The sequence below is a fragment of the Doryrhamphus excisus genome, chromosome 2, assembly GCF_030265055.1.
Source record: "Doryrhamphus excisus isolate RoL2022-K1 chromosome 2, RoL_Dexc_1.0, whole genome shotgun sequence".
Classification (NCBI taxonomy): Eukaryota; Metazoa; Chordata; class Actinopteri; order Syngnathiformes; family Syngnathidae; genus Doryrhamphus; species Doryrhamphus excisus.
Window position 1 is genome coordinate 11,228,055 of NC_080467.1, and position 24,947 is coordinate 11,253,001.

General features: G+C 47.6%; 1 protein-coding gene across 3 annotated transcripts; it reads right to left on the minus strand.

The window, feature by feature from the left end:
- Window positions 1-702: 702 nt before the first annotated feature.
- pik3r1 (phosphoinositide-3-kinase, regulatory subunit 1 (alpha)) lies at window positions 703-20,838 on the minus strand. Of its 3 annotated transcripts, XM_058057472.1 has the most exons (15): window positions 20,624-20,838; window positions 19,234-19,780; window positions 11,140-11,232; window positions 10,988-11,062; window positions 10,273-10,404; window positions 9,583-9,784; window positions 9,413-9,495; window positions 5,734-5,953; window positions 5,477-5,657; window positions 5,278-5,403; window positions 5,063-5,205; window positions 4,597-4,773; window positions 4,435-4,509; window positions 4,172-4,342; window positions 703-1,990 (listed from the first exon to the last, which is right to left on the minus strand). In XM_058057472.1, exons 2-15 carry the CDS (start codon window positions 19,568-19,570, stop codon window positions 1,801-1,803), a joined length of 2,205 nt encoding a protein of 734 aa, XP_057913455.1. In that variant the 5' UTR covers window positions 19,571-19,780; window positions 20,624-20,838; the 3' UTR covers window positions 703-1,800. The 3 variants fall into 3 exon arrangements, with proteins under 3 accessions (XP_057913455.1, XP_057913462.1, XP_057913471.1); XM_058057479.1 differs by lacking the exons at window positions 9,413-9,495; window positions 9,583-9,784; window positions 10,273-10,404; ... (2 more) ...; window positions 19,234-19,780; window positions 20,624-20,838 and adding an exon at window positions 8,241-8,492 and having other exon boundaries at window positions 706-1,990; XM_058057488.1 differs by lacking the exons at window positions 9,413-9,495; window positions 9,583-9,784; window positions 10,273-10,404; ... (2 more) ...; window positions 19,234-19,780; window positions 20,624-20,838 and adding an exon at window positions 6,439-6,693 and having other exon boundaries at window positions 706-1,990.
- Between the last annotated feature and the right edge of the window lie 4,109 nt (window positions 20,839-24,947).

Below are 24,947 nucleotides of genomic sequence, written 5' to 3' on the forward strand. Positions count from 1 at the left end.
TTGTCCATAGGTATGAATGTGAGTGTGAATGGTTGTTTGTCTATATGTGCCCTGTGAATGGTGAATCCCGTCAAGGCAGCAGGCAAGCAATAACAAGCCTGACAATAAAAGATGGAAAAAGAAAAGCAACCAATGAGAAGAGAGGTCGGTGGACTTTGCTCGCTAATTAGCGACCTGCTGTCTTTTGGTGGCGGCGGCAGATATTTCTGTTAATGATTAAGAGGATCTCGAACCACCGCTCTCGATCTCTGACCTCTGGCTGATAAGCCGTCTGAACTCGTTGGCCTTTGCCTCCTTTTAAAACCTTCCTAAAAAAATATTCTCTGACATTCGAAAGATTACTACTTTTGTATTAAAAAAAACCCAAAAATCTACTTTTGTTGGAAAATGTTCTAGAAAAAGCTCAAAAAGAGAAAAAAGATTTTGACTTTTTTGACTTCTTCCTGCAAAATGATAGTATGATTTTCTTTTTTTTTTTTAATTATGAATATTTAGAAAGATGGGTGTGGGAGGCGGGGTACACCCTGGACTCTGGAAAAAAAAAACACAGTATACATACTGTACAGTATGTATACTGCATGGATACTGTATGGAAAGAACAACAGAAGAAAGGACACGAGACCGGCTTAAGTCCAAAAGAAGTGTTGCTTTTAATGATTCTTCTTCTCGGTGGAGGCCACCATCCACAAAAGGCTGAAGGCCCCCCCCCCCCCTCCACCTCCACCTCCACCTCCACCAAAACAACTGGCAGACCTTCCAGGTGGTGGGGAAGGGAAGGGAAGGCAAAGGAGAAGTGAAAGTAAGCATTGCTCCAAAATAAAGCAGATTTGTAAACTGCAGGTGGCGCTACACTTGGGCCTTTCCAGGTTTAGCTTGAAGGGTGGATGAAAAAGAGAAAGGTGAAATGATGACGACATGATGGCCTTTTCTGATACAGAAAAATAGCAGCTGAATACTGATGACAGTGCCCCCCCCCCATATTCTTCTGGCCTAAGGAAGATATATATTTCTTTGTATAGATATTGTATAAATCTTCTAAGAAAATAAATCTTTGCTGTTTTCCATGTGATGGCGCCGCCACTGAAGGCTTTTCTGTGGGAAGGTTCTGCCTGAGAACTTCAGCTTGAAGCAACAAAGAGCAGTCCTACAAATAGGCGTCATCCACATCATCATCCTTATCATCATCATCACACTGATGATGCACGAGACAATAAAAGAAGCTTTCATCAACAAGAGAATTAATTGCATAGCACGTCAGAAACAACAACAAAACATTTGGTTTTTTTGGGGGGTGGGGGGGGGTTGGTGCAAAAAGTGTAAGCAGGTCGATGGGTCGAGTCTTGAGCCTCCTGCCAGTCCAAACAAACACGAGAAGAAGAAGAAGAAGAAAGCCGGGATGACGTTGGTGGAGAAAGTGCCATTATGCTACATTGATCAGCTCCTCAACTTCACACCAGCAAGTACCCAACTCCGCCCCCTCCTTCCTGATTGGATGAGATTTGGTCACATGGACGGGGGTGGGAGGAGCAAAGAAAAAGCAGGTTTCCGTGTGAGGGACGTGGGGGCTGCCGAGTGTCCACAAGCACCATACAGGAAAAGGCCTCCAGAAGTCCACGTCCGGGGAGCGGGGCGCTAGCATCCTACCATCCTTGCTCTCGCTTTTTTCTCCTCTTTGTCCTCCAGAATTTAAAAAAAGTACATTCAGACGGGATGCTGCTCCTGAGACCTTGTCCCTCCCCGGGTGTCCACACCGCAGTTCCTGGCGCAGACGTCTCTCCCGTTTCAGGCCTTCCCGCGTCCTCACCGCTTCTGCTGGGCGTAGACGGGATACGCCAGCGTCACATTCAGAGAGTCGTTGTGCTGCACCAGAGACGTGTGTTGGTAGTGAAGGACCAGTTCTTTCAGAGACCCGTACAGGTTGTACGGCTCGGCAAAGCCGAAACCAGATGGCGTCTTGTTGATCACGCAGTGCTTCACCTCGCCGTCCACGCTGCAAACACACAAGGACAGCACGTTTAGGACACACAGACGACATGTCCAACATGTCAACCACGTCCGTCACATCAAACATGTCCGATACGTCCGATACGTCCGATACGTCCGATACGTCCGATACGTCCGATATGTCCGATATGTCCGATACGTCCGATACGTCCGATACGTCCGATACGTCCGATACGTCCGATACGTCAAACACATCCAACACGTCAGTGCTCAAGTTCAAGTGGAGGAAGTGAGGTGTAAGGTGAGAGAGGGTGACAAGGAAGCAGGAAATGAAAGAAGAAGTAAGGTGAGAGAGAGTGATGAGGAAGCAGGAAATGAAAGAGGAAGTAAGGTGAGAGAGTGATGAGGAAGCAGGAAATGAAAGAGAAAGTGAGGTGCAAGGTGAGGGAGGGTGATGAGGAAGCAGGAAATGAAGGAGGAAGTAAGGTGAGGTGAGTGAGAGTGATAAGGAAGCAGGAAATGAAGGAGGAAGTGAGGTGCAAGGTGAGAGAGAGTGATAAGGAAGCCGGAAATGAAGGAGAAAGTGAGGTGCAAGGTGAGGGAGGGTGATGAGGAAGCAGGAACTGAAGGAGGAAGTAAGGTGAGAGAGAGTGATGAGGAAGCAAGAAATGAAAAAGGAAGTAAGGTGAGAGAGTGATGAGGAAGCAGGAAATGAAGGAGAAAGTGAGGTGCAAGGTAAGGGAGGGTGATGAGGAAGCAGGAAATGAAGGAGGAAGTAAGCAGAGCGAGAGTGATGAGGAAGCAGGAAATGAAAGAGGAAGTGAGGTGCAAGATGAGGGAGGGTGATGAATAAGCAGGAAATGAAAGAGGAAGTAAGGTGAGGCGAGTGAGCGTGATAAGGAAGCAGGAAATGAAGGAGGAAGTGAGATGCCAGGTGAGAGAGAGTGATAAGGAAGCATGAAATGAAGGAGAAAGTGAGGTGCAAGGTGAGGGAGGGTGATGAGGAAGCAGGAAGTAAGGTGCAAGGTGAGGGAGGGAAATGAGGGAGCAGGAAGTGAGGTGCAAGGTGAGGGAGGGTGATAAGGACGCAGGAAATGAAAGAGGAAGTAAGGTGAGAGAGGGTGATGAGGAAGCAGGAAATGAAAGAGAAAGTGAGGTGCAAGGTGAGGGAGGGTGATGAGGAAGCAGGAAGTAAGGTGCAAGGTGAGGGAGGGAAATGCGGGAGCAGGAAGTGAGGTGCAAGGTGAGGGAGGGTGATAAGGACGCAGGAAATTAAAGAGGAAGTAAGGTGAGAGAGGGTGATGAGGAAGCAGGAAATGAAAGAGGAAGTGAGGTGCAAAGAGAGGGAGGGTGGTGAGGAAGCAGGAAATGAAGGAGGAAGTGAGGTGCAAGGTGAGAGAGAGTGATAAGGAAGCAGGAAATGAAGGAGAAAGTGAGGTGCAAGGTGAGGGAGGGTGATGAGGAAGCAGGAACTGAAGGAGGAAGTAAGGTGAGAGAGAGTGATGAAGAAGCAAGAAATGAAAAAGGAAGTAAGGTGAGAGAGTGATGAGGAAGCAGGAAATGAAGGAGAAAGTGAGGTGCAAGGTGAGGGGGGGTGATGAGGAAGCAGGAAATGAAGGAGGAAGTAAGCAGAGCGAGAGTGATGAGGAAGCAGGAAATGAAAGAGGAAGTGAGGTGCAAGATGAGGGAGGGTGATGAAGAAGCAGGAAATGAAAGAGGAAGTAAGGTGAGGCGAGTGAGCGTGATAAGGAAGCAGGAAATGAAGGAGGAAGTGAGATGCCAGGTGAGAGAGAGTGATAAGGAAGCATGAAATGAAGGAGAAAGTGAGGTGCAAGGTGAGGGAGGGTGATGAGGAAGCAGGAAGTAAGGTACAAGGTGAGGGAGGGAAATGAGGGAGCAGGAAGTGAGGTGCAAGGTGAGGGAGGGTGATGAGGAAGCAGGAAGTAAGGTGCAAGGTGAGGGAGGGAAATGAGGGAGCAGGAAGTGAGGTGCAAGGTGAGGGAGGGTGATAAGGAAGCAGGAAATGAAAGAGGAAGTAAGGTGAGAGAGGGTGATGAGGAAGCAGGAAATGAAAGAGGAAGTGAGGTGCAAAGAGAGGGAGGGTGGTGAGGAAGCAGGAAATGAAGGAGGAAGTGAGGTGCAAAGAGAGGGAGGGTGGTGAGGAAGCAGGAAGTAAGGTGTAAGGTGAGGGAGGGTGATAAAGGGTAAAAATCCAGGAACCACGTACACAACGCTGCAGGCGTAGCATCCGGCCTTGCTGCTCTCCCGCACCAGGAATGTTCCATCTCGCTTGCTCTGGAGGAGAGCTTCGGCCTGGAGGCGTTTCATGTTGCCCAGCTTCCAGGAGCGCTCGTCGTGATGAGGCAGGTCCTCGTCGTCGTCCACCATGGAATACTGACTGTGGAGGTGACAGACCAGACGGGGAGAGGTGAGGCCAAGAGGACCAAGCAGGATTTGAACGTGTGGAAAACCAAGCCAGCTGACTCTTACTCTTCCGTGTTGTCGTTTTTGATTCCGAGCCACTCGTTGAGCTTCTTCTGTCTGACTCCTTTCTGGGTGAGCCACCTGCAGCGGAAGGTGGAGGTGAGGGACCGGGACAGACATTCTGCAGCCATCTTGGGTGTGTGTGGGAGGGGCGGGAGCCACACTTACATGAGATACTGGTCTCTGGTTTTGCGGAGCTGGATGAGGTCTGGCTTGATGCTGTTCATCCTCTTGTCGATCTCCCTGTAGTCGGCAGCCTGCTTCTTCAGGTCCTCCTCCAGGCGACTCTTGCTGTCCACGATCTCGCTTATCCTGGACTTCAGCTTCTCGTAGTTCCCCACAATCCTGAAAAGGGGGGACATCACCGTTCAGTTTTTCATCTCTTTGCCTTCTTTAAAGGAAAAGTGCACCTTTTGGAATGTTGCCCCTCATTCCCAATCCTGAAGTGAGATCTGAACACATGTCATTGTCTTTTACAGATATACAAACAGGTAAAAAGAGGCAGCTATTGAATGCACGTCATGGGACAAACTTCTTGGCCGTCTCTTTTTACCTCTTTGTATATCTTTATAGAAAAGAGAAAGACGTGCGTTCATGTCTCGCACAAGGATTGCTGGGAATTCCAGCTTCCCACCTCTGGATCTCCTTGTCGTTGCCTTCCCTCCTGAACTTCTCGATGTATTCTTTGCTGTAGCGCTCCTGTGTCTGACACTGCTCCTCAAAGATCTTGATGGTTTCGTTGAAAGCCTCGATGGCGGTCCTCTTCATTTGGATTTCCTGGAAGAGGAGGTGTGTGAGTCTTTGGAGGCGCACACAGACATGGCTGCAGACAGCGCCACGGCCGCTCACCTGTGAGGTTCTGGTGTATTCTTCGTAGAGACGGTCGTACTCCTTGTTCTTCTCCTGGTACTGCTGGTGGTACTCGCACAGCTTCCTCCCCACCGCTTCAATGTTGTCCTCCTTCACTACCTGATCCTGAGAGGCAACCAGACGCAATCAGCTTCCACGCCACTGATGGCGGCGCACCGCGGAGGTGCTGCTACGCTACCTGCTGGTGCTTGGAGACCGGGTAAAGCAGCTTGACGTCCAGCTTGGGGTTGTACTGCGCCAGCGACTCATTGCGGTAGTGGTTGATGAGCTCCACCACGGAGCTGAAGGTCAGCGGGTCCGAGAAGCCGTACTTCCCGTCCCGGTGGAATATCTTAATCAGCTTGTTGTTTCCTCCTTTCCTGCGAGGGCGCATCCCGCCTCATTAGGAACGACATGATGTGGCAAGTCCTTCCAGAAAGGGGAGGCGGGGCTTACCTTAGCGTGAGCGTGTAGTCGCCGTGCATCTTGGTGGAGGCGTCCCGCACCAGGAAGGTACCGTCGGCAGTGTCTCGCAGCTTCTCGTTCACCTCCTCCCGGGAAATGTCTCCCCAGTACCACTCGGCGTCCTGCAGCGCCATGCTGTTGTTCAGACCGTTGTTACTGGCGGGGGTGGGAACGGGGGCGGGGGCGGGCTTGGGCGGCTTCGGAGGCAGAGCTGTGAGAGGGCGACAGATGACACGTCAAATTTCAGGCCGACAGTCCCGCCTCCTGCACGTCAGCCGTTGCTTAGAAGCGTCTGGGAATGAATTCATGCTTTCCAGCTGGACGCCGCATTTGGAGCACAATGTTCCACATTTCACGTACGCGCACCAAACGGGGCAATAAAGGAACACTCTGTCACTTGCTCTTCTCTCCGAGAGCCTTTCAAGCGACAGATGGCGTGCAACGCATCAGAACTTTTTTTTAAGGGCGGAAATAATCTTAAATCTGCAGCGGGGCCCCTGGTGCGCTGACAGCTTTCAAGGTACCACGCTATTTTTAACCCGCCTGTGCGCCACGCAAACCTCGCTCACATGTCTCCCGGGCGTCCCCGCGGAGCCGGCCCGCCGTCCACATCGACACAAAAAACCCACTCAGCCTCACGTCCTTACAAAAAAGCCATTAAAGACATCCTGCTCGGTAACACGTTGCATCACTCACCGCAGCCAATCAGGTGGCAGCTGTGTCACCCAGCGCTCCTGCATCTTTCATTTCCTGACAGGCGATGAGGTCATCCTTACAAAATAAACCTCACTCCGAGTCGCAGGCCAAAGCGCTGCAGCGGAACGTTACAAAGGACTGCCAAGATTTTCCAGGCGGCGTCCAGCTAAAGCTAGCGCTACAGCTAAAGCTAAAGCTAAGACGTCCCTGCCGTGCATCTGTGCAGCATCTCTCCTCGGTCTGCTCTTCCTCCCTCGTCATCCTCCCCTGCAGATTGCTCGGCCCCTCCCCTCTGCCAACCCCCCCACACACACACACTCACATAAAGCCAGCTCTGCAGCACGTCCACACGGCTTAAATCAAAAAACTGGCTCCAAAATACCGCCTGTAATCCCCGCAAGGGTGACACGGATAACCGCCTCCGTTTCCTGAGCGCCTGTTTAAAATAGATCCAGCTTCTTGGAAAGGTGCGAGGTCGGCTCAAGTTGGAATGCAGTCGGGTCTGAAGAGAAAATGCTATGGCAACAGCGTGTGCTGAAATGTGGCAATGGGAGGTTGAAAGCGGCAAAACTTAATGCAGGGTGGACGGGACCCAGACTTGGGGGGGCCAACAACGTCTCGTTTATTGAATTACTTATGTAATGTACATGCCCGTGCTGTTATGGCAATACATTACCACTTCTCAACAGATTGGAGAAATATATATGACATTATATACGTATATACAGTAAATATATCCTATTGCATTACAAAGACATTATTACTACATGGATTGGGGAATATTTGGAATATAGAGTGGAAGTATTCATGTATTAAGGAGAGATTTGTTGTGATTGAGTTGGTCTGCTGGAATATGAATGGAATCATGCCAAACCAGGGGTGTCTAAAGTGCTACAATTTTACATTATTTTATAAGATATATGATATGAGAGAAGAAAGGGATATTGTTGAGGTAGAGGTTATGTTATTTATTTTTTATTTTTTAGAAAAAGTAATAAACTTCAGACTCAGGTCTATTTTGGATTTTTACATAAGTTGGAATCTTCCCAGGAGAAATGATTGTTTATTTTTGGAATATGTATATTTTTATATATTTGACAGAAAAAAAGGTTTAAAAGGTTATAAACTTGTGGGAATAAAGTCCAATTTTATGTTGTTGTGAGAGTTGGGTATTTTAATGTATTTTTTTTTTCGACAAAAGTATTAAACGCCAGAGAATAAAGTATTTTTTTAATAGAAAGAGATTTGTAGATATTTTTTGAGTATTTTTCCTGTATTTTTTTTTCAACAAAAGTATTAAACGCCAGAGAATAAAGTCTTTTTTTAATAGAAAGAGATTTGCAGATATTTTTTGAGTATTTTTCCTGTATTTTTTTTATTTCAGTATTTTTCCTTTTTCCTAAGAAATTTGAGTTAGAATGTGAACAACAAAAGCTGAAATGATGACTCTAACAGCAAAACCTTGTTCTGAAAACATATGTATACACACACGCATATATCTTTATATCAAATAAATGACAGCGTGTGTCCCTGCATGGTACGTGACCAAGGGTAGAACACTTGGTTAGGAATAGTAGAGTATCATACGAAGGTACTGTATAGTTTGTGTCGTTGCAGACAGACCACATGCCAGTGACGTTTGTCATGTGGGTACGAAGCGGCGTGGTGGGGGGGGGGGGGGTTACTGAGGGGTGTGGGCGGCTAAATCTTTTTCTGAGGTGCCATGAACAGAGAAGCGCTGTTTTAATAAGCTCGTGATGCGCACGACGCACGAATGATTCCGAACAACCGAACAGACTCACGTTGCAAGTTGTGCATCCTCCTTGTCTCTCTTCCCTTTTCCGAGGTAATAAAAATAAAGGTTAGATCCACGGCTTGCGCTCCATGTGCTTCTCCCGGGAGAGTCCAGGTAATCCTCTCCGTGTGAGGGCAGGGGCGGTGTGCCAACGTGCGTGTCAGAAGCTGCACAGTGCTAACAGTTAATGATTAGCTGCTGTGTAGAGCTGCATGGAAGCTCCGCACTCTCTCTCTCTCTCTACCCCTCTCTCGCCCTCCCTCGCGCTGGTCCCGCCCACTCTGTGTTTAGAGAGGAGCAGCTCGGCCTTATGATTAACTTGCAAACTTTCAAATATTTGCTGAGCTGGGCACTTTGAGGGGGGTGAAGGAGGAGGAGGAGGAGGCTGGGTTAACAAGAGGCCTCTGTGAGCAGGTCCACTTTCCAGCCAACCAAATCTAAGTGGACCTTTTGTCGCTTGCTTAAAATAGGCTCGCAGTTACTGGGAGGAGACACACACACACACGCCTTTCACTTAAAAATGTACAATATGTGTGAGTGTGTGTGTGTTGTCGTGCACATGAGTTGAGCTGTGTGGCTTTTAGGTGTCAACTTTAAAGGATTTTTTTTTTCCCCCAAGTTGGGATGTGGAGTGTGTGAGTGTGTGTGCACGCCCTTCCTCCCATCATCCAGCGTTTCTTCCAAAGTGCTCCCACAGGTGCAAATTACTGACAGCTGAGAGCGGCCTGGGTGCAGAAAGCTGTATAAATAGCCCAAACAGCTCATAAAATGTTTGGCCAGCTTTTAACCGGTTGCTGTAAAAAGCGCAATTGTGCCATGCAACAAAAAAAGCACTCCAACAACGTTACGCTGGCAAGCCAGACTGGAGACCACCAGAGCTCCAGCTGTGAAAGCCCATTTCACATCCACACACGGCATCTTATCTCTTAGATGGGCACCAGATCTCTTCTATCAAACACACAGTCACAACGTGCTGCTTCTGAGACCGATATGATATCTACCAGGGCTGCAAGTAAGCATTATTTTCTTAGCTGATTGATGGGTTAAGCCCTGGGCTTAACGTGGGCCAATATTTGAGGAAAAACCTGATTTAAATTGCCCTTATTTAAAATGACATTTTGTCTAAAAGTATTACTAAACAACTCATCGAAGGAATGAAAACATTTCCAAGCAACATACCTGGTGCTGCCTGGCTTTCAGTCCACTCGCTGGCCACCAGTACCTCGATGATCCTGACGTGAGCATCCAAGCTGGGCTCACAGCTGGAGGAGAAAAGGATGGCATCGTAAACGCCGCCATGCTAATTCACAACATCTATGAGTGTGCGAGAGATGATGCCGAGGCGCCACCTGCTGCTCTGCTGCCTGAAGAAGACGGGGCTGAAGATCTTCCCCAGGGCTCTGGCGTTCAGCAGGTTCTTGGAGCTGCTCTGGCAGACGCGGGCCAGGTGTCTGAGCACGCACTGCAGGGTGAGCCAGTACTGGGGGGGCAGGCCGGGGCTGCTGGCGATGCGACGCAGCAGCTGGGCGCATTCCTCGGGATTCGGCACCTCTGTGGACGAGACGCAGCAAAGAGGAAGTGAGGCCGCCTGCCCCTGATCGAAGCAGCAAAGAAACAAAGAAAAAAAAAAAAAAAAGTCCAGCGATGGAACAACGGAACAAAAAGTGTCATGTGCGCTCAGCTCGCAAACCACAGCGGCAGTGTGGTCGACAAAGAGTGTAAGGTACACTGGCAGGTGATTGGCTGCTGCGAGATGCTGGAGATAACCTTTCAGCCTTGTTTTAGTTGCCATTAACCACACGTATCCTGTTTCTGGCCATGTGACAGCCTGAGAACGCAGAGCTGCACAAGACTTTGCAGAGAAACATGACAGTACCAACACCAGACAAGCGTTTGTTCAACAAAAGAAGAAAGATTCAACAGTTTATACAAGCCAGGGAAGTCGAAGCGCCGGCTGCGGTTTGTACTGAATGTTCAAACGCCGGCAGGTCGGGTACATGACGTCAGCACGGGTGCTTTTGGGACAGACAGCGTCTCACCTTTGGAAGTGTGCACCATCTGGGCATAGAGCGCGGGCGGCACGATGGGTTGGGGGAGGTCCTGCAGGTATCTGCGCAGGCCGTCACACAGGGTGGTGAGTTCCATCTGGTCCAGGTCCACGGAGGGAGCATCTGATGTGCAAACAAATGCTTTTCAGAGGCATGCATGCACGCGCGCGCGCGCTTCCTGCTGGACATTCTCGTGCATTCATATTCAGCAGAACTTCAAAGGGCAGAGTTACAGCCTGGCGGGGTTGAACTCTGCCCGTTTGGGACAACATTGGTGCAGACGGGACACTTTCGGCAGATTTTCCTACAGCAAATGTAGGGCAGATAGCTTGCTACTTTGATTAGATTACTACAATGGCTTATGCACACTCAGTTCACCTGACAAGACCAGACACGAGATTGGGTCTACGACAACAAGCTGAGATTGGATTTTAACTTTATTATTCAGAAAAATATTTTTCTGCAATCCGGTAATATCATTTCCACTACCCATTACATTCTTCTGCACTCTGTGTGTATGCAAGTGGCCCCGCCTCCATCCACCCAGACAAAGAGACTGTAGAACTGGGCTGGACAAAAGGGCTCACTCCATTCAGGCTGTTGTTCTATGGAACAAACACGCCAAGGTGCTGAAAATCCTCACAGTGCAAATACACAAATCTTCCTACGCGAGTAAAACGCGACACCGTTGATGCCAAGTACTCACCTGGCTCAAAACACTGTCTGACTTCAAGACCGCCGCCCGCCGTAAAGGTTCTGTACAGGGTGGGGTTCTCCAGACCTGGAAAGGGGGACACAGCGTTCAGCTCTGGTCTAGTAGCGGTTTCAAAAAAAGTACGCAAGTAAGCAAACTCTTACCTTTCTTCTCGATAGCTTGGAGGAGACGGGCCAGGAGGGGCGGGGCCGTGTCTGGGAGAGAAAACTGCTCGGTCAGGTCAAGCAGCCAGAAGCCTGGAAAGGAGTTCACCATTTTGAAAAGGAACAAGTTGTACGCATGCTGAACATGTGGAAAAAAAACCCAACTCTCTTTTAGCTGCAAAGCAACGTGGCCACCGTATGTACATTTAGCTGGAAAGATGAAGATGGGGAAAGGTAATTAGGGGTTGGCGCTTGCAGCATAGCGTGACTTTTACTCAACAATTTAATAACGCAGTGCTTTGATGGATGGCTATCATGCAGATGAATGGCACCTCCTTGCCCCGGGTCCACGGCCGGAATGCAAACAGATTACTTAACTCACAGGACATGCGCTGAACGATGACATTTGTCTTTTTTAACAAAAAAAACATCTCTGCTCCTTAAATGAACCTAAGATGGCAACGCTATACAAAAATTGACACAGGACAGTAATCAGTAACCGACATGCCTGGGAATAATGTCCATCATCAAGGTTATTGTATTCTCAGGGCATTGAATCTTAGAACAGGGGTCCCCAATCACCGAGATGGGAACACCCTGACTGGGACGGACACAGTCAGGCTGCACACGACGTACAAGCTGCTGAGACAAGGTTGAAAAAGAAGGAGTGGCTAAACACCGTGTCCAAAGCGGTAAAAAAAGTGCCTATTTACAAGAGCGTGAGGCACTGAGGCAAGGTCCAGAGCAAATATACTGTGATATGAGGTAAGCCAGGTCCACTGGGTGTTTTTTCCCTTTAGAACTTTAGTACCAGGTGTGGACATGAAAGCGGTGAGGTCTCAACTTATTTGGGAAAAAAGCACGAGACTGAAAGGACGGACTGTCTAAGGTTTCAAAAAGGCGGACAAATGCCATGAATGGAGGCCTTTTTCTTCAAATCATATTTTGCTACCTTGAAAAATCCATACTCCCGCCTGCTTTGCTTTTTTTTTTTTTTTTTAATTTGCCAATTAAAAGGCATGCCTTTCTGAGCATTAGCGAGCGTGTTTCAATCGGGCAAATAATGAAGCGCTTCATCCAAATCCACATCCTCTCTGGCGGCCGCCGAGCGCAGGCTGCCATGTTGCGTGTGAAGGAAGTGAATTAGCAAAACCGCAGAACACTCAGCGTGCATGTAGGACAACTGCTCATCTGGAAGACATTACAGCGACCGGGTGGGGAAAGGGGAGGGGGGTGTTCTCAGAAGCAGTGAACTTTGAGACGGAACGCCAAAGTTCTTCTAAGTAGAGCCTTGGATGAGCTGTGCTGCAGACAAGATATCCAACACGGATGCCGTTCCACATGCCGCCTTTTTCTCAGAAACTAATTCACAAGCTCAGGTTATATTTGAACTTCTCCTCAACCCCCCACCCGGTCCAGTCCAGGTCCATAAAAATGGTTGCAATATCTCAGCTCGTCTTACTGGATATAATATTTCAGATTGGGGTGTACGATAATTATCGGCCTGATATGAGGGATTTGATGTTACAAACTGTCCTTTTTTTCTCCTGCCTGTTACTTGGAAAATAACAAATATTCACTTTCCAAGGAAGACATGTTAGTTGTAGCAAAGCCTCCATGACGAGGAAAAAAAAAAACTTCATCCAGCACACAAAAAACCTCATCATCCACCTGCAACGCCAGCGCTGCTGCGTTTGAAAAGTGCAAAAGATTTGCCAGAGACCTTTGTGGTGCGTGTAACCGAATACAGTGCACCTTGCTGGACCATACCAGGTGGTTCCTCCCCCTATGTACTCTGCTTCTCCTGATATTCGTCACGTCATGATGTATGATTGGGACTAATCAACAAATCCTCATTTCTTCCAACATCTAAATAAACCAAGTAGATCTAAAAAAAAAAAAAAAAGTATCAGTTATGGCTTTCATATACAGAAGGTCTTGAGATGTTATCAGTATTGGCATCTCCACTTAAGGAGAAAAAGCATGGTAACTATACAGTCTTGTGTTACTCATTAACGTTGTGGGACGCCAGTCCTGACAAGTCTATAAGACACAATTCCAACAAGACAAAGCGGCCTTGTGTGGTATTATTTTGGGACGGCTAAACAGAGGGTGGGACAGGACAGGCTGGAGATTGGGTTGCTTCTGGGTACTGTCGATGGACGGATTGGGCTATCGCATGGCGCAAGCTGCACTGGGAAGCTACTAGCGATGAGTTTCTTCAACGTGATTGATGGACGCAGGAATCTCCAGGAATACTGTCCTCAGCTAGTAAACCAACAAGACTCATGCTTGACTTCACGTGTCTGTCATCTGTTAGCAAAGTTTCCAGAGGCAAAGGTTGTCTTATACGGCACGCCAGAAAATGTCGCAAGGAGGCCTGCCACCCTAATCAATAAAAGAATAAATGAAAACAAAGTGTCGACCTGTATACACTGACATGTGCATGCACGTCTGTTTTTCTCCTCCCTCTATTAAAAAGGCTGCATGACGAGAGTTCACTCTGTGCATCTCTTGGGTCTATAGCTCAATGAACAGAGCTAGTGAACCCTCCTGTCGGTAATTCAGTCTCTTTGTCCCCGTGAGGCTTATTCGTAATGGAATGGCTGTTGTGTATAAAACACCATCTGATGTCAATTTCAGCCTGTTTGAAAGTCGTCTTTTTGTGACAGACAACAAAATAAATGATACAAAACGATGAAACTCGCGTTTCAGCTGCCATGGTTGCCAAAGTATAACACCTCATTGTGCACCAAACACATCCATAACGTGCACTTTGACCACAAAACATTCCCCCTCATTGGACTTAAACACACACACAATGTTGCTAAAAGTCATCAAGGGAGTGTACATGCACATGAGCTGACATGCATGAGTGACAGACGATGTCATCTTCACTTTTTATCAATACTCAGACAACAAAAGTGACACTGAATACACTTTTTTCAATACACTTTTGGTTATGTCCATTAGCATTCAGACACCTAGTGGACATAAATGGAACACAGCTGTCGCTAGAGTCGACCTGAAACGATGGAATGTAAAGGAGAAGAAGCCCGTCGCTCCAACCTGACATGTCTGTGGTTTATTTAGAAAAGCAGGCCAACACAAGCGGGAAAAGCACGAGGAGCCATTAATGGAAGCCGTCTCCGTGGCAACCGGGCAAAGAGGACACGTCCATGCAGGCCCGCGTGTCGCAGGCCCGGGACGTTCGTGCACAACTGCTGCTGTCGGCGCGAGTGGGAGCGTGGGAGGATGGGGGGGGATAGAAATCTCCCCGGGGGCCAAAATGCCATGTTTGACCCGGGCGAACTGCAGACTGCGGGCAAGACTGGGCTGGGGCGCCACGGACGCACTAAAGATAGAGCACGTTTTGGATAAATATAGAGGCACCGCTCAAGTAACCACCATTTTCAAGTTAGAATGTCTCTTCTCGTCTGGGCGAGGCGGGACGGTGACAACAGACCGACAACCCAAAGCTCACGTGGGGAATGTGATGAGGAACAACGGCATCCAGAAGACAAGAGAAAGCAGCGCATCTGTGACACTGTCTCCTATTTTGCTCAGGGAAGGAATTCCAAGGCCAAGGAGAGGAAACGGCACACCCTGCAGGCTGAATGCAGCATTCCAAGTGAATCAGCCAATCAGGAGGCTGTTGCTGTCCAGCACCAGTGGATGCGTGATTGTGCCAACCTGATGGTTTTTCTCGTGGTCAGGGTCTGCTCAGGTCATTGAAAATCCCTTTAGCATTTCTTTGAGAGCTTCCAATATCTGCCAATGGTATTTGCTGGAAAGAGGGCGCAAATAAACAAGGGGGGGGGGGGGGGGGGCCTAGCATCACCCCCCCGGGCGCTTGCAAACTGCACGTCATGTGCTTGCTTACACACTGTTGACTGAAACAAACAAACAAACAAACAGCCTTTGCTTGACTTCAGCCTGAGCAGGAAGCGGACTAGCTGAGGTTCCTGATGGAGTACGTGGAGCTTTTAGGGAGTTGCCGTGCTCTTGAGTGTTACCAGATGTGCTCAAGTAACAAGATGGCGTGCTAAGTGTGTACCTGGCAGCCAATGATGGATGTCGATGGAGCGGTTATGTAAGGCCACACCCCCACCCCAGTAGGCACGCGTCTCACACGCTAAACGCTCGGCGAGATCTGGTCGCTATCGACTCCCTCCCACCCCCGCCGGGAAGGCCTCGCGTCTCCCCTAATCGCACCTCTCGCTCAGTTAGTCTGTCTGCGGCCCGCCTAATCCTGCTGGTAGACGCTCGCCCGTCCGCTAAAGAAGCTTTGCTCGCCCAAGCTCAATTGGGCAACGAGATGCACTCCTCACAAGCCAATCTGTTAGCTTTATTGGTCACAATGCTGCAAGGCTTCGCTGTTCCTCAGATATCCGTCTAACGCCCGCCGCCCTTTGGCCCCGCTCGCAAATGTTCCCTGGTACAATTTGAGCAATGTTTGTCTAAGCGTGTTTGTTTTTTCAGGGAAGAGTCGGAATGGTGTTGCACTCCAGCCAGGAGTCACAAGTTAGAAAATGAATCAGTAACTTGGTCTCGGAAAAGATCTTGCGCAATGTTTTGAGAATATTTCAGGATTTTTTTTTTTTTGTTTTGTTTTTATTTCCCCCGAGGACCTCCTGGAGAGCAGGCAGAAAAACAAAAGAAAAGGCTGCTCCGTGGTAAGGAAAGGCTCCCGAGCTACAAGAGCGAGGCTTCGCTACACAACTTCAAATAAGCAGCTAATGTTAGCGCTGTACCATCACATGGGGATGCTATGCTATTCCCTAAAAAGTTAGAGATGGTAAAAATAACCCAAAACCATCAGACGTCCTCAATCACTGCGCTTTAAAATAGCATGTCGGAGCTTGTATGGTTCTAAAAATATCCCATGACTGATGACATGGGAAGCGTCATACTGCTAGCTGTCACTGGCCTGTCAGGTTGTTTGTGTATAAAATAACCACCAAGCGATTTTGGGGGGGGAGCTGTGTTTCACTCTGTTTAGGTTGCTTTGATTTCACTCTTCCACGAAAGGCCCCGAATGTTGCCTTAACCGAAGCTAAAGAGCTCCCCGTCTGATCCTCAAAGCTTCATGAGGCTTCACCCGCCCGTGTCCACAAACGGGCTGACAAGGACAATGACAACACCTCCTTGGCACGGGCTATTTTTGACACCAGGACGGTTCCATCAGACAAAATGAGCAATCAGGTGACTAGCGTACGTTTATTGTTTAGCCGCAAGCGACAGCAATCAGCACTTAGCACAATGCTGCCTGATGACAAAGCCACACAATCGGTCTGCCGTCTGCCGCCAAAGAATCGCATTCCGCTGGCCTTTGAGGGCCCGCCGCGGAGCATGGCATCACAGAAAGCGCCGCGGGACGCAAATGTTGAATCCAATGGATTTGGTAATCCACCGGATTACTTAAGTCCTTCCCTGGCAAATGAAAAGGGTTCAAACCAAAAACGTGCGAGCGAGGAACAGAGTGTACCGAGCAGCAGATGTCAGGCTCAGAGGGTCACATGATCTGCTGTGTTCTTCATTCCAAACATGTACAAGAAAGTTGCGGGCTACAAAATCCACATCGAGAAGTTGTGTCGCTGTAGCCTGGGCTCCAGACAGCGGACAAACAGGAGCACGAGTCCGCTTTTCATCTACCAGATAGAAGTACCTGTGCTGTATTGGCTTAAGATAAGAGTTGACGATGAACACGCTTTGTCCCATGTTAGTATGACAATAGACATTGTCATACTACACAAGTACCACAAGTAATCAGCTAGTTTGCTAAGCGAAATACCAAAGAAGAAGAAGGAAAGGGCGGTATCTATCAGTTATACGGAGAAAATACCAATGTTTACTTTGTACGTTGATTTCACTGTGTACTCCTACATTTTCTGCTTGCAGTCCTACAAAGTTAAGTTAGGGGCTGCTGTGCTCCTGGAAATAAAAAGTTAGGCTGCAGCAAAGGTATCAAATATTTGCCCTCGACAAGCCCCAGCATGTCACGCTAAGCCCGGAGCAAAAAATCTTTATCTTTGCACACCATGTAGCACTGACGGCGAAGCATTTCGCCTTTGCGATAACACATACGGAATGACGCTCTGATGGTGCGGCCATGACACAAAAGACAGGAGGTGCCAACACACGGTGTGGAAGTAAAAGGTGGTTGGGTATGAAATGGAAAAGACACTAAGAGGCGAGCAATTCGTCCTGCAGGCCCATCCTCCCCCCAAAGGGGGGGCCCAGGAGAAGGAGCAACACTTTCATGTTTTGGGAGCTGAGGAATGAGGAGGAATAGTTTCAGCCCGGCCTCTTCACATCTGCTGCGCTCATGTAAGCCCCCATGGCCCTCTTTCCCAGCCCCCCCCCCAGCTCCGGCCTGACTGTAGGAGCTATCCAAACATGAGTGAAAGCGAGGGGGGGAGCTGAGAAGCAGTTCCCTCTGTGCCAGGCAATAAATCACAAACACTCTGGGAACAAAAAAAAAAAAAAGATCGGGGGGCCACAAGAGCGGACGCCCCCTTGTCAAAGCCCCCTGCAGCATGAAGGGCCCTCCCAAGCTTAGCCCCCCCCATCCAGAGCTCCACTTGAGTCCTTATCCTCTGCACACACATTAGCCTTTTCACATTAGCTCTCTCCTCCACCCCCCCACCCCCGGGCCACACCGAGGACACTGAGACTTTTCTTCTCCTGGTGCTACATTTGCACCCGCTGCAGGCTGGGCGCTGCCGCTCCTGCCTGCCTCGTGGTGTGCAAACCGCAGTGCAAGAATTTCACAATCACCCCACAAAAGTGCTGCAGCTGCAGGAAGCTCGCTGCAAACCTGGCCCCGGCCCGCGGCACGCAATAGGAACAAGCGTTCACAGTGAAAGACGGGAGAATACGCCTTTATCCACCTCCACAATGTCCCAATGGAGAACAATCTCAAAAAGCTAAACTCCAACCTTGATGATCACACGACTGTTGGAAAAGACTTAATACCTGTCAAAAGTTTGGACATGATTCTCATTCAGTTGCATGGGAAAGTGTGTCAAAACGTTTGACCAGTACTGCATCTTCACGCTCCTTAATGCTAGCAAGTATGAAGGAAGATGTAGTCACCCATGCAATTCCAACCGCATATGGAAGATATTTTTATTACACTCTCATTTACACAATTAGATGGCAAACGGCGCTTTTATTTTGAAGGCCGCTAGTATGTCCTCTGTATGACGAGTTGGGTACAATAATAAACGTGCTTCCCGTCTTCACTGAGAACTTGCCCATGGTCGTGGGGCATTGTAAAACGCTTCCTACATTAGAGCGGTGGCTAAACTAAGCTAACGGCGCTAGTTTCCATTCACGGTGTTTATCGCCATTGCCTGTTTAATTTGGGAGGAGGCGGTTTGGTGTTTACAGCGAGAGTGGTCCGTCGAATAAATACTTCCCCACACAAACGTTCCGTCTCCTCACAACGGCAGCATTTCATTCACATTATGTAGCAAAGTCCGCTGTTGTTTATGTTTGTCATTTCTATCAATAAGACATTTTCTTCTAAAGACTCTATACCGGTATATAAAAAGATATGGGCCAACCCTGATAGCAACTGTTAGGGACGCGGCGCCAAAAGCAAAGCCAAAGAAACATTCAGCAGGCAAGAATGGCGGTTTGTCCGTCAGCCATTTCCATCCATTTCTTAAGCAAGCGACTCTACTACTTCCTGTTTGATGACAAATGGAGCGGAGCCTACCATTGGCGTCACAGTGACTCAAACAAACGGCAAAAAAAGGGGAAATTTGAAGTCCACACTAAAATATAAAAGACGAAACTTCCCCAAACGTTGAATGTTGACGGGCGATGTCGTGGCGATGTGGCTTTCATGCGCACAAACACACTCAAGTGTGTGTCTCTTATCTAAAGGGGAAACATGGCAGTCGACGCCGCGCTGCATCTCCAAGTTGATGATTTACCAATTATCCAATAAACTGGCAGCTATTTTGGTATTCCATTAATCGTCACATTTACAAATAGGAGAGTCACAAGACAAGATGGCCCCCGCCATTAACTTAGTTACTAAATTAGTGATCGTGTGGTCTGGGGACGTGCGATTGCACTGACCTTGCTCAGAGTCGGAGTCGGCCTCGGCCCTGAACGCACCAGGGGCCACGGGCAGGGGTCTGAGCGGCCGGGGTTTGGGCGTCGGGGGTGAGATCCACTTTTTCCCGATGTACTCGACATACGTCCCGGGGAAGTCGCCCTTCTCCTGAGTGGTTTCGTTGAAGCCAGGCAGCCATCCGATATCTTCGGGTCTCTGCTCCAGCCCGTCGGTGTAGCCCAGCGCGGCCAACGTCCCTTTGCTCACCAGCAATATGTCCCCCACATGGAGGTCAATGTCCTCCTCTCGCTCCTTCTTGTACTCATAGAGAGCGCGGTACTGATAGCCCTCAGCACTCATGGTGTATTTTTATTTTATTTTTTTAAAAGCTGCTTAATAGCTGGTTTAACGGGCTATGCAAATGCAATTATTTGGAGACATTCGTCTAACTGGTCTTCATTCTTTCGTGCTGCTGGTCTTTTCTGGATGATTTGTGGCTCTCTATTGTACGGCACGGTACCATCGGGGAAAAGTACTGCAGGGTTGGTGCAGGAAAGCTAAGCAGCAGATCTGTGGACACACACACACACACACACACACACACACATTAAAAGCATGATTTATGAACAACAGATGGAAGAATATGCATGCCAAGCTCTACAGTAAGAACATACTAACTACTGTGCATGCATACTGGTGAAGGATGTGTGACTTAACACGTAATAGCACTACAAAACACATTTATAGCAGTTGAGGTGAATTGTCTTACATTAAAAAAAGGCACACTTCTAGCACATACAGTTAGCATCCGGCGGCTAACACCTACATGCTAACATCGCTCACCGTGTGACACTTGATGTGATGTCAAAGTTACATAACTAACACACGGCGGCCACCTCCGTGCGCCCGACAGACTTCGGTCCAAAGGCCGACAAGTTTCAGTCGAGACCGGACGGGTTCCGACGTATTCCGGAATGTTCTTCTACGACTTTATCGCCAAACTCATCAGGTGAAGATTACGCTAGCAGTTAGCTAGCTAACGGTGGCAGCTAGCTACGGGGAAGCAGCAGCAAGGTTACTCTTGTTCTATTCTTAATATTATTATCATATGCATTAAGCGGTCATATTACAATAATATTTGAATAAAATACTACTCTATGCTAACTAAAGATAATCTAGTAGCCAGTCGGCTGGGGGGGGGGGGCGAATGTTAAAATGTGACGTATTTGTTCAAGTCGACTAAAAAGTTATGTCTGGTAGTTAAAGTACAGACTCTTAAACTGGATTCAAGTGTATTAAAGTTAACATATTGATGTAGCCTGGAGAAAAAAAAAACAAAAGTGGCGTTTAAATTAACATGATCAACATTATGCCGCTGCAGAGGCACGCCTGTGCACCGCAGCGTCCACGTACCTTCAACCTAGTCCGCTTCAATCCGTCCTTTTCGTGTGTTTTTGTTTTTTTCCCTCCTCCACACTCCGAATTCCACCGACCAAAAAGAAGCGATTACCGAGCGTTAAAATCTCTCCTGACTTGTAGAGTTTAAATCCGACTTAACGAGTCGTGCCGAGCACGTCGACATAACGGCTCAGCAGCTCCAGCACAGTTTCTCCCTGGGACAAACGTCCGCTGTTCGGCCAAGAGGGGGCGAGGCGCAGGCGCGCTCACGCATTGGCCCAGTCGGCTGTCAGTCACAATTCGGACTAATCACAGCCGTCGTGCCGTCCCCTGTTACGTAACCAGCGAGTGGTGCCAGTTGACGCCAAGGTGCTTTAAGGTTTATGGGCAACCTCCTATAACCTCAGTTTTTTTTTATTTCATTCCATTGTAACCCTTAAAAAAGTTAAAATATCCTCATGCCTTTGACCAAGACAAAAATTATTTAATAAAAAGTTACTACAATATAATAATGTGTTTTCTGTGCCTATTTAAAAAAATGACCAAATCATTCATTCATTCATTTTCTACCCCGTTTTCCTCACGAGGGTCGCGGGGGGTGCTGGAGCCTATCCCAGCTGTCTTTGGGCGAGAGGCGGGCTACACCCTGGACTGGTCGCCAGCCAATCACAGGGCACATATAGACAAACAACCATTCACACCCACATTCATACCTAATATGAATAATATTATGGATAATTTGGAGTGGCCAATTAACCTAGCATGTTTTTGGAATGTGGGAGGAAACCGGAGTACCCGGAGAAAACCCACGCATGCACGGGGAGAACATGCAAACTCCACACAGAGATGGCCGAGGGTGGAATTGAACCCTGGTCTCCTACCTGTGAGGTCTGCGTGCTAACCACTAGACCGCCGTGCCGCCAAAATGACCAAATATTTGACCCAAATATATAATAATAATAATCATAATAATCCTCCTTTGAGAAGGATGAGGGAAGGGGGGTGCCATCTTTGTACTTTGCCATGAGCTCTTTTATGAATTGAATAGTGTTTCCCACCTTCGTTATCAAACTGCTGCCTCTCACAACGTCCTTTGGCCCCATGGTGGGTTATTTAGCAGTCACACGCCACAGCAAAATGGTATTTCCCAATGGGACATTTTTGTTTAGGAGGAGCCCTGTATCACTTTCTGTGAAGTGTTGCCATTTTGGGCTAATTTAAGGATACATATTTTAAAAATGGACAAAAACGGCTTGAAAATATTTTTTTTCAAAAAGCCAAAGGCACAAATTGTCCTGAGTATCTCTGGTGTGTGCGTGCGTTTAGAAAGATTGGGAAATGAACTTCTAAAAAGCATCTTAGCGAGCATGAAATATTCATCAAGGTGTTCTTCTGCATTCTTTCAGCAGCAGCAGCAGCAGAGGCAGGAATGTGAAGAGCAGAAATGTCTGAGAACTGCTCCAGGACCAGCACCGTTCATGCTCGTTGATGTGGGTGGCCTAATTATGGGATGGCAGAGCCGGAGAAATCCCCTATCAGGAGTAAAGCTCTATGTCCTGGCTCGGCCCAGCTAAAAGAGGCTGTAAGCAGCTTTGGAGAAGGCCTGGATGCTTTTAAAAGAGGGACACGTGTGTGTGTGTGTGTGGGGGGGGGGGGGCATGTGGGGGCAACACACGGCATCAAAGAGCTACATTGAAATATTAATTTCCAAAAAGACACATTTCTTTATCTGCAGTAGCTCATACGATACAATACATTAGCACAATGTGGCTGTTTTTTATTGGCCCACAGCATCTTCTAAAAATATTATAAATTAATATTATATGATATAATTATATTATTATATTTTGTTAAATATTATATATATATATTATATTATTATATATTATTATATTTTTTATATATATTTTATATTTTATTTATTACAATTACATTATTATTATAATTATATTATTATAATTAGTAATATTATATAATTAATTAATACATTAATATAAATATTATTAATTCTAAATATATTTCTAATGAAAAAAAACAGTTTAAAAATGGGAAGTTCGGCAGTAATTTTACAAAAATAAAGTCAAAATATGAAGAGAAAAAAGTGAAGTTTATATTAATTAAAAAAAAATAACGGTTTCTTTCACCTAAGTACTGTATATGAGAAAGCTGAAATATACATGCAGTACACAGTGTAGTAGTACTTATATAGTAGTACTCCAAATACTAAGTCCTTTCATTTGTCGTCAGTATACATAGATGAAGCTCGGCCAGTCCTGCCATCAACAAAGAAAAAGCCAGAAAGTTGACTTTTTGTTTTGTGCGGAAGAATTCTTTGCGTTAGCCCCACTTCCTTCCTTCTTTGCTTCCTTCTTTGCTTCCTTCCCAGGTTCCGTGTCTCGCCTGTTTCCAGTAAATGATTCATAAACGCCTGCGTGAGTGCTGCGCTTCCCCATTCGGACACCCACACGGTCTGACCGACTTTCAGCGCTCACGTCGCTCACGCATTCTTTGCATCTTTCATGCCGCGCTCTCAGAAGGAAACTTCAGACACAATATGGCCTGCTTTTATTTGGGGAAAAAAAAGTCTTCCAGCTTTTTTGTGTGCTGATGAACTGGAATTCTGCACACTTTTTAGCTGAATAATTGATGGAATTTCCTGTTAGTTCCCATGAGGGCCCTCAGAGCGCCTCAGCTTTTGCTATGCTAATGTTGCTCATGTGGAGACCACCTAGCAAGAGGGATGTGTGTGTGTGGGGGGGGTGTCCGCGTTCCAATTAGCTCATTGGGACATGGGGCGCGAGGACAGTCCTGGTGGGTCCCGTCATTTTAAAACCACACATGAGGGGCGAGCATTCATGTGGTCCATTCACATATCAACGTTTCTCCATTCACATATGTACATATCAAGTAAGGCTTGTTGGGAAGCTGGTCCTCGTGGGGGTTAGATGCAAAGATGGGATGGCAGACAATGGGGAGTGGGCATTCAGGGGGAGTCGGTGCGTTTGGCGCTGGGAGAAAGGAACACTCTCCCGTAGCTCCGCCCCTGCGAGAATGGCGCGCCAAAGGAGGAGGCCCTGCAGCGAGGGTGCTGTGAAGCTGTAAACATGTCAGATAAAGTAGGTCATGGACCAGGAGAGCCTCCGCTGCCAGTGTGGATGGAGGCCCTCCTGGTAGGATGGAGCGCCTCCGTGGTGTGGCCCCTTTCCCTTCTTTGTCTGTGGGACATACGCTACGTGGGCCCCCTGCATCTTGTACGTGACGCAAGATGATTCTAGCAAATCAAATGGTCTTTCAGACAGAAGTAGCGTGCTTAAGGAGCTCATCTTCTGCCCAACATGGACGCTCTTCTTCCCAGACTTCCCATGAAAGGTTTTTCTTCTTGGGAAGCAAACCAATGTCTTCTTTGGTAGATGAACGAGTGACTGCAAGGTTCTAGTTTGCATATATGTGGTTCCGTTGAGGCCAGGAGTTCCTGATTGCGGGGGCCGAGTCCTCCCAGACTGAACCACGAGCGCTGAAGCGTGAAGGAGTGTTTCGAGGAGCAGGGAGTGAAGCGGGGATGAAACATGTCAGATGTTAGAAACACATCTATGGAGTCTTTCCAGTGTCTTCATCATAGAGGATGGATGGACATCACCGACTCTTGGGAGGAGGAAGAGGAGGTTCTGGTGGTGACATAATGACAGGCTCTCAGGCTGGGGCCGTCATGTTGCCATGGCGACACAGTAAATACATCTCTGACTTGACAGTGTCAGGCTGAACATTAAAATGTGACTGTCCAAGTCATGTGTAATAGTGTGTAATAGTGTATACTGTGTAATGATGTAGTCATGTGTAATAGTGTGTAAAAACGTTGATTACACGGTGATTATATGAATAGACTGATGGATATTTACAGTACGTGAAAAGACAGACAAATGTTTACATCAGGTGTGTATGTGAATGGACAGACGGTTACATCATGTGTGTATGTGAATGGACAAACAGGTACATCATGTGTGTATGTGAATGGACAAACGGATACATCATGTGTGTGTGTGTGTGTGTGTGTATGTGTGTGTGTGTGAATGGACAGACGGTTACATAATGTGTGTATGTGAATGGACAAACAGGTACATCATGTGTGTGTGAATGGACAGACGGGTACATCATGTGTGTATGTGAATGGACAGACAGGGACATCATGTGTGTATGGGACTGGACAAACGGGTACATCATGTGTGTATGTGAATGGACAAATGGGTACATCGTGTGTATGTGATTGGACAGACAGGTACGTCATGTGTGTATGTGAATGGACAAACAGGTACATCATGTGTGTATGTGAATGGACAAACGG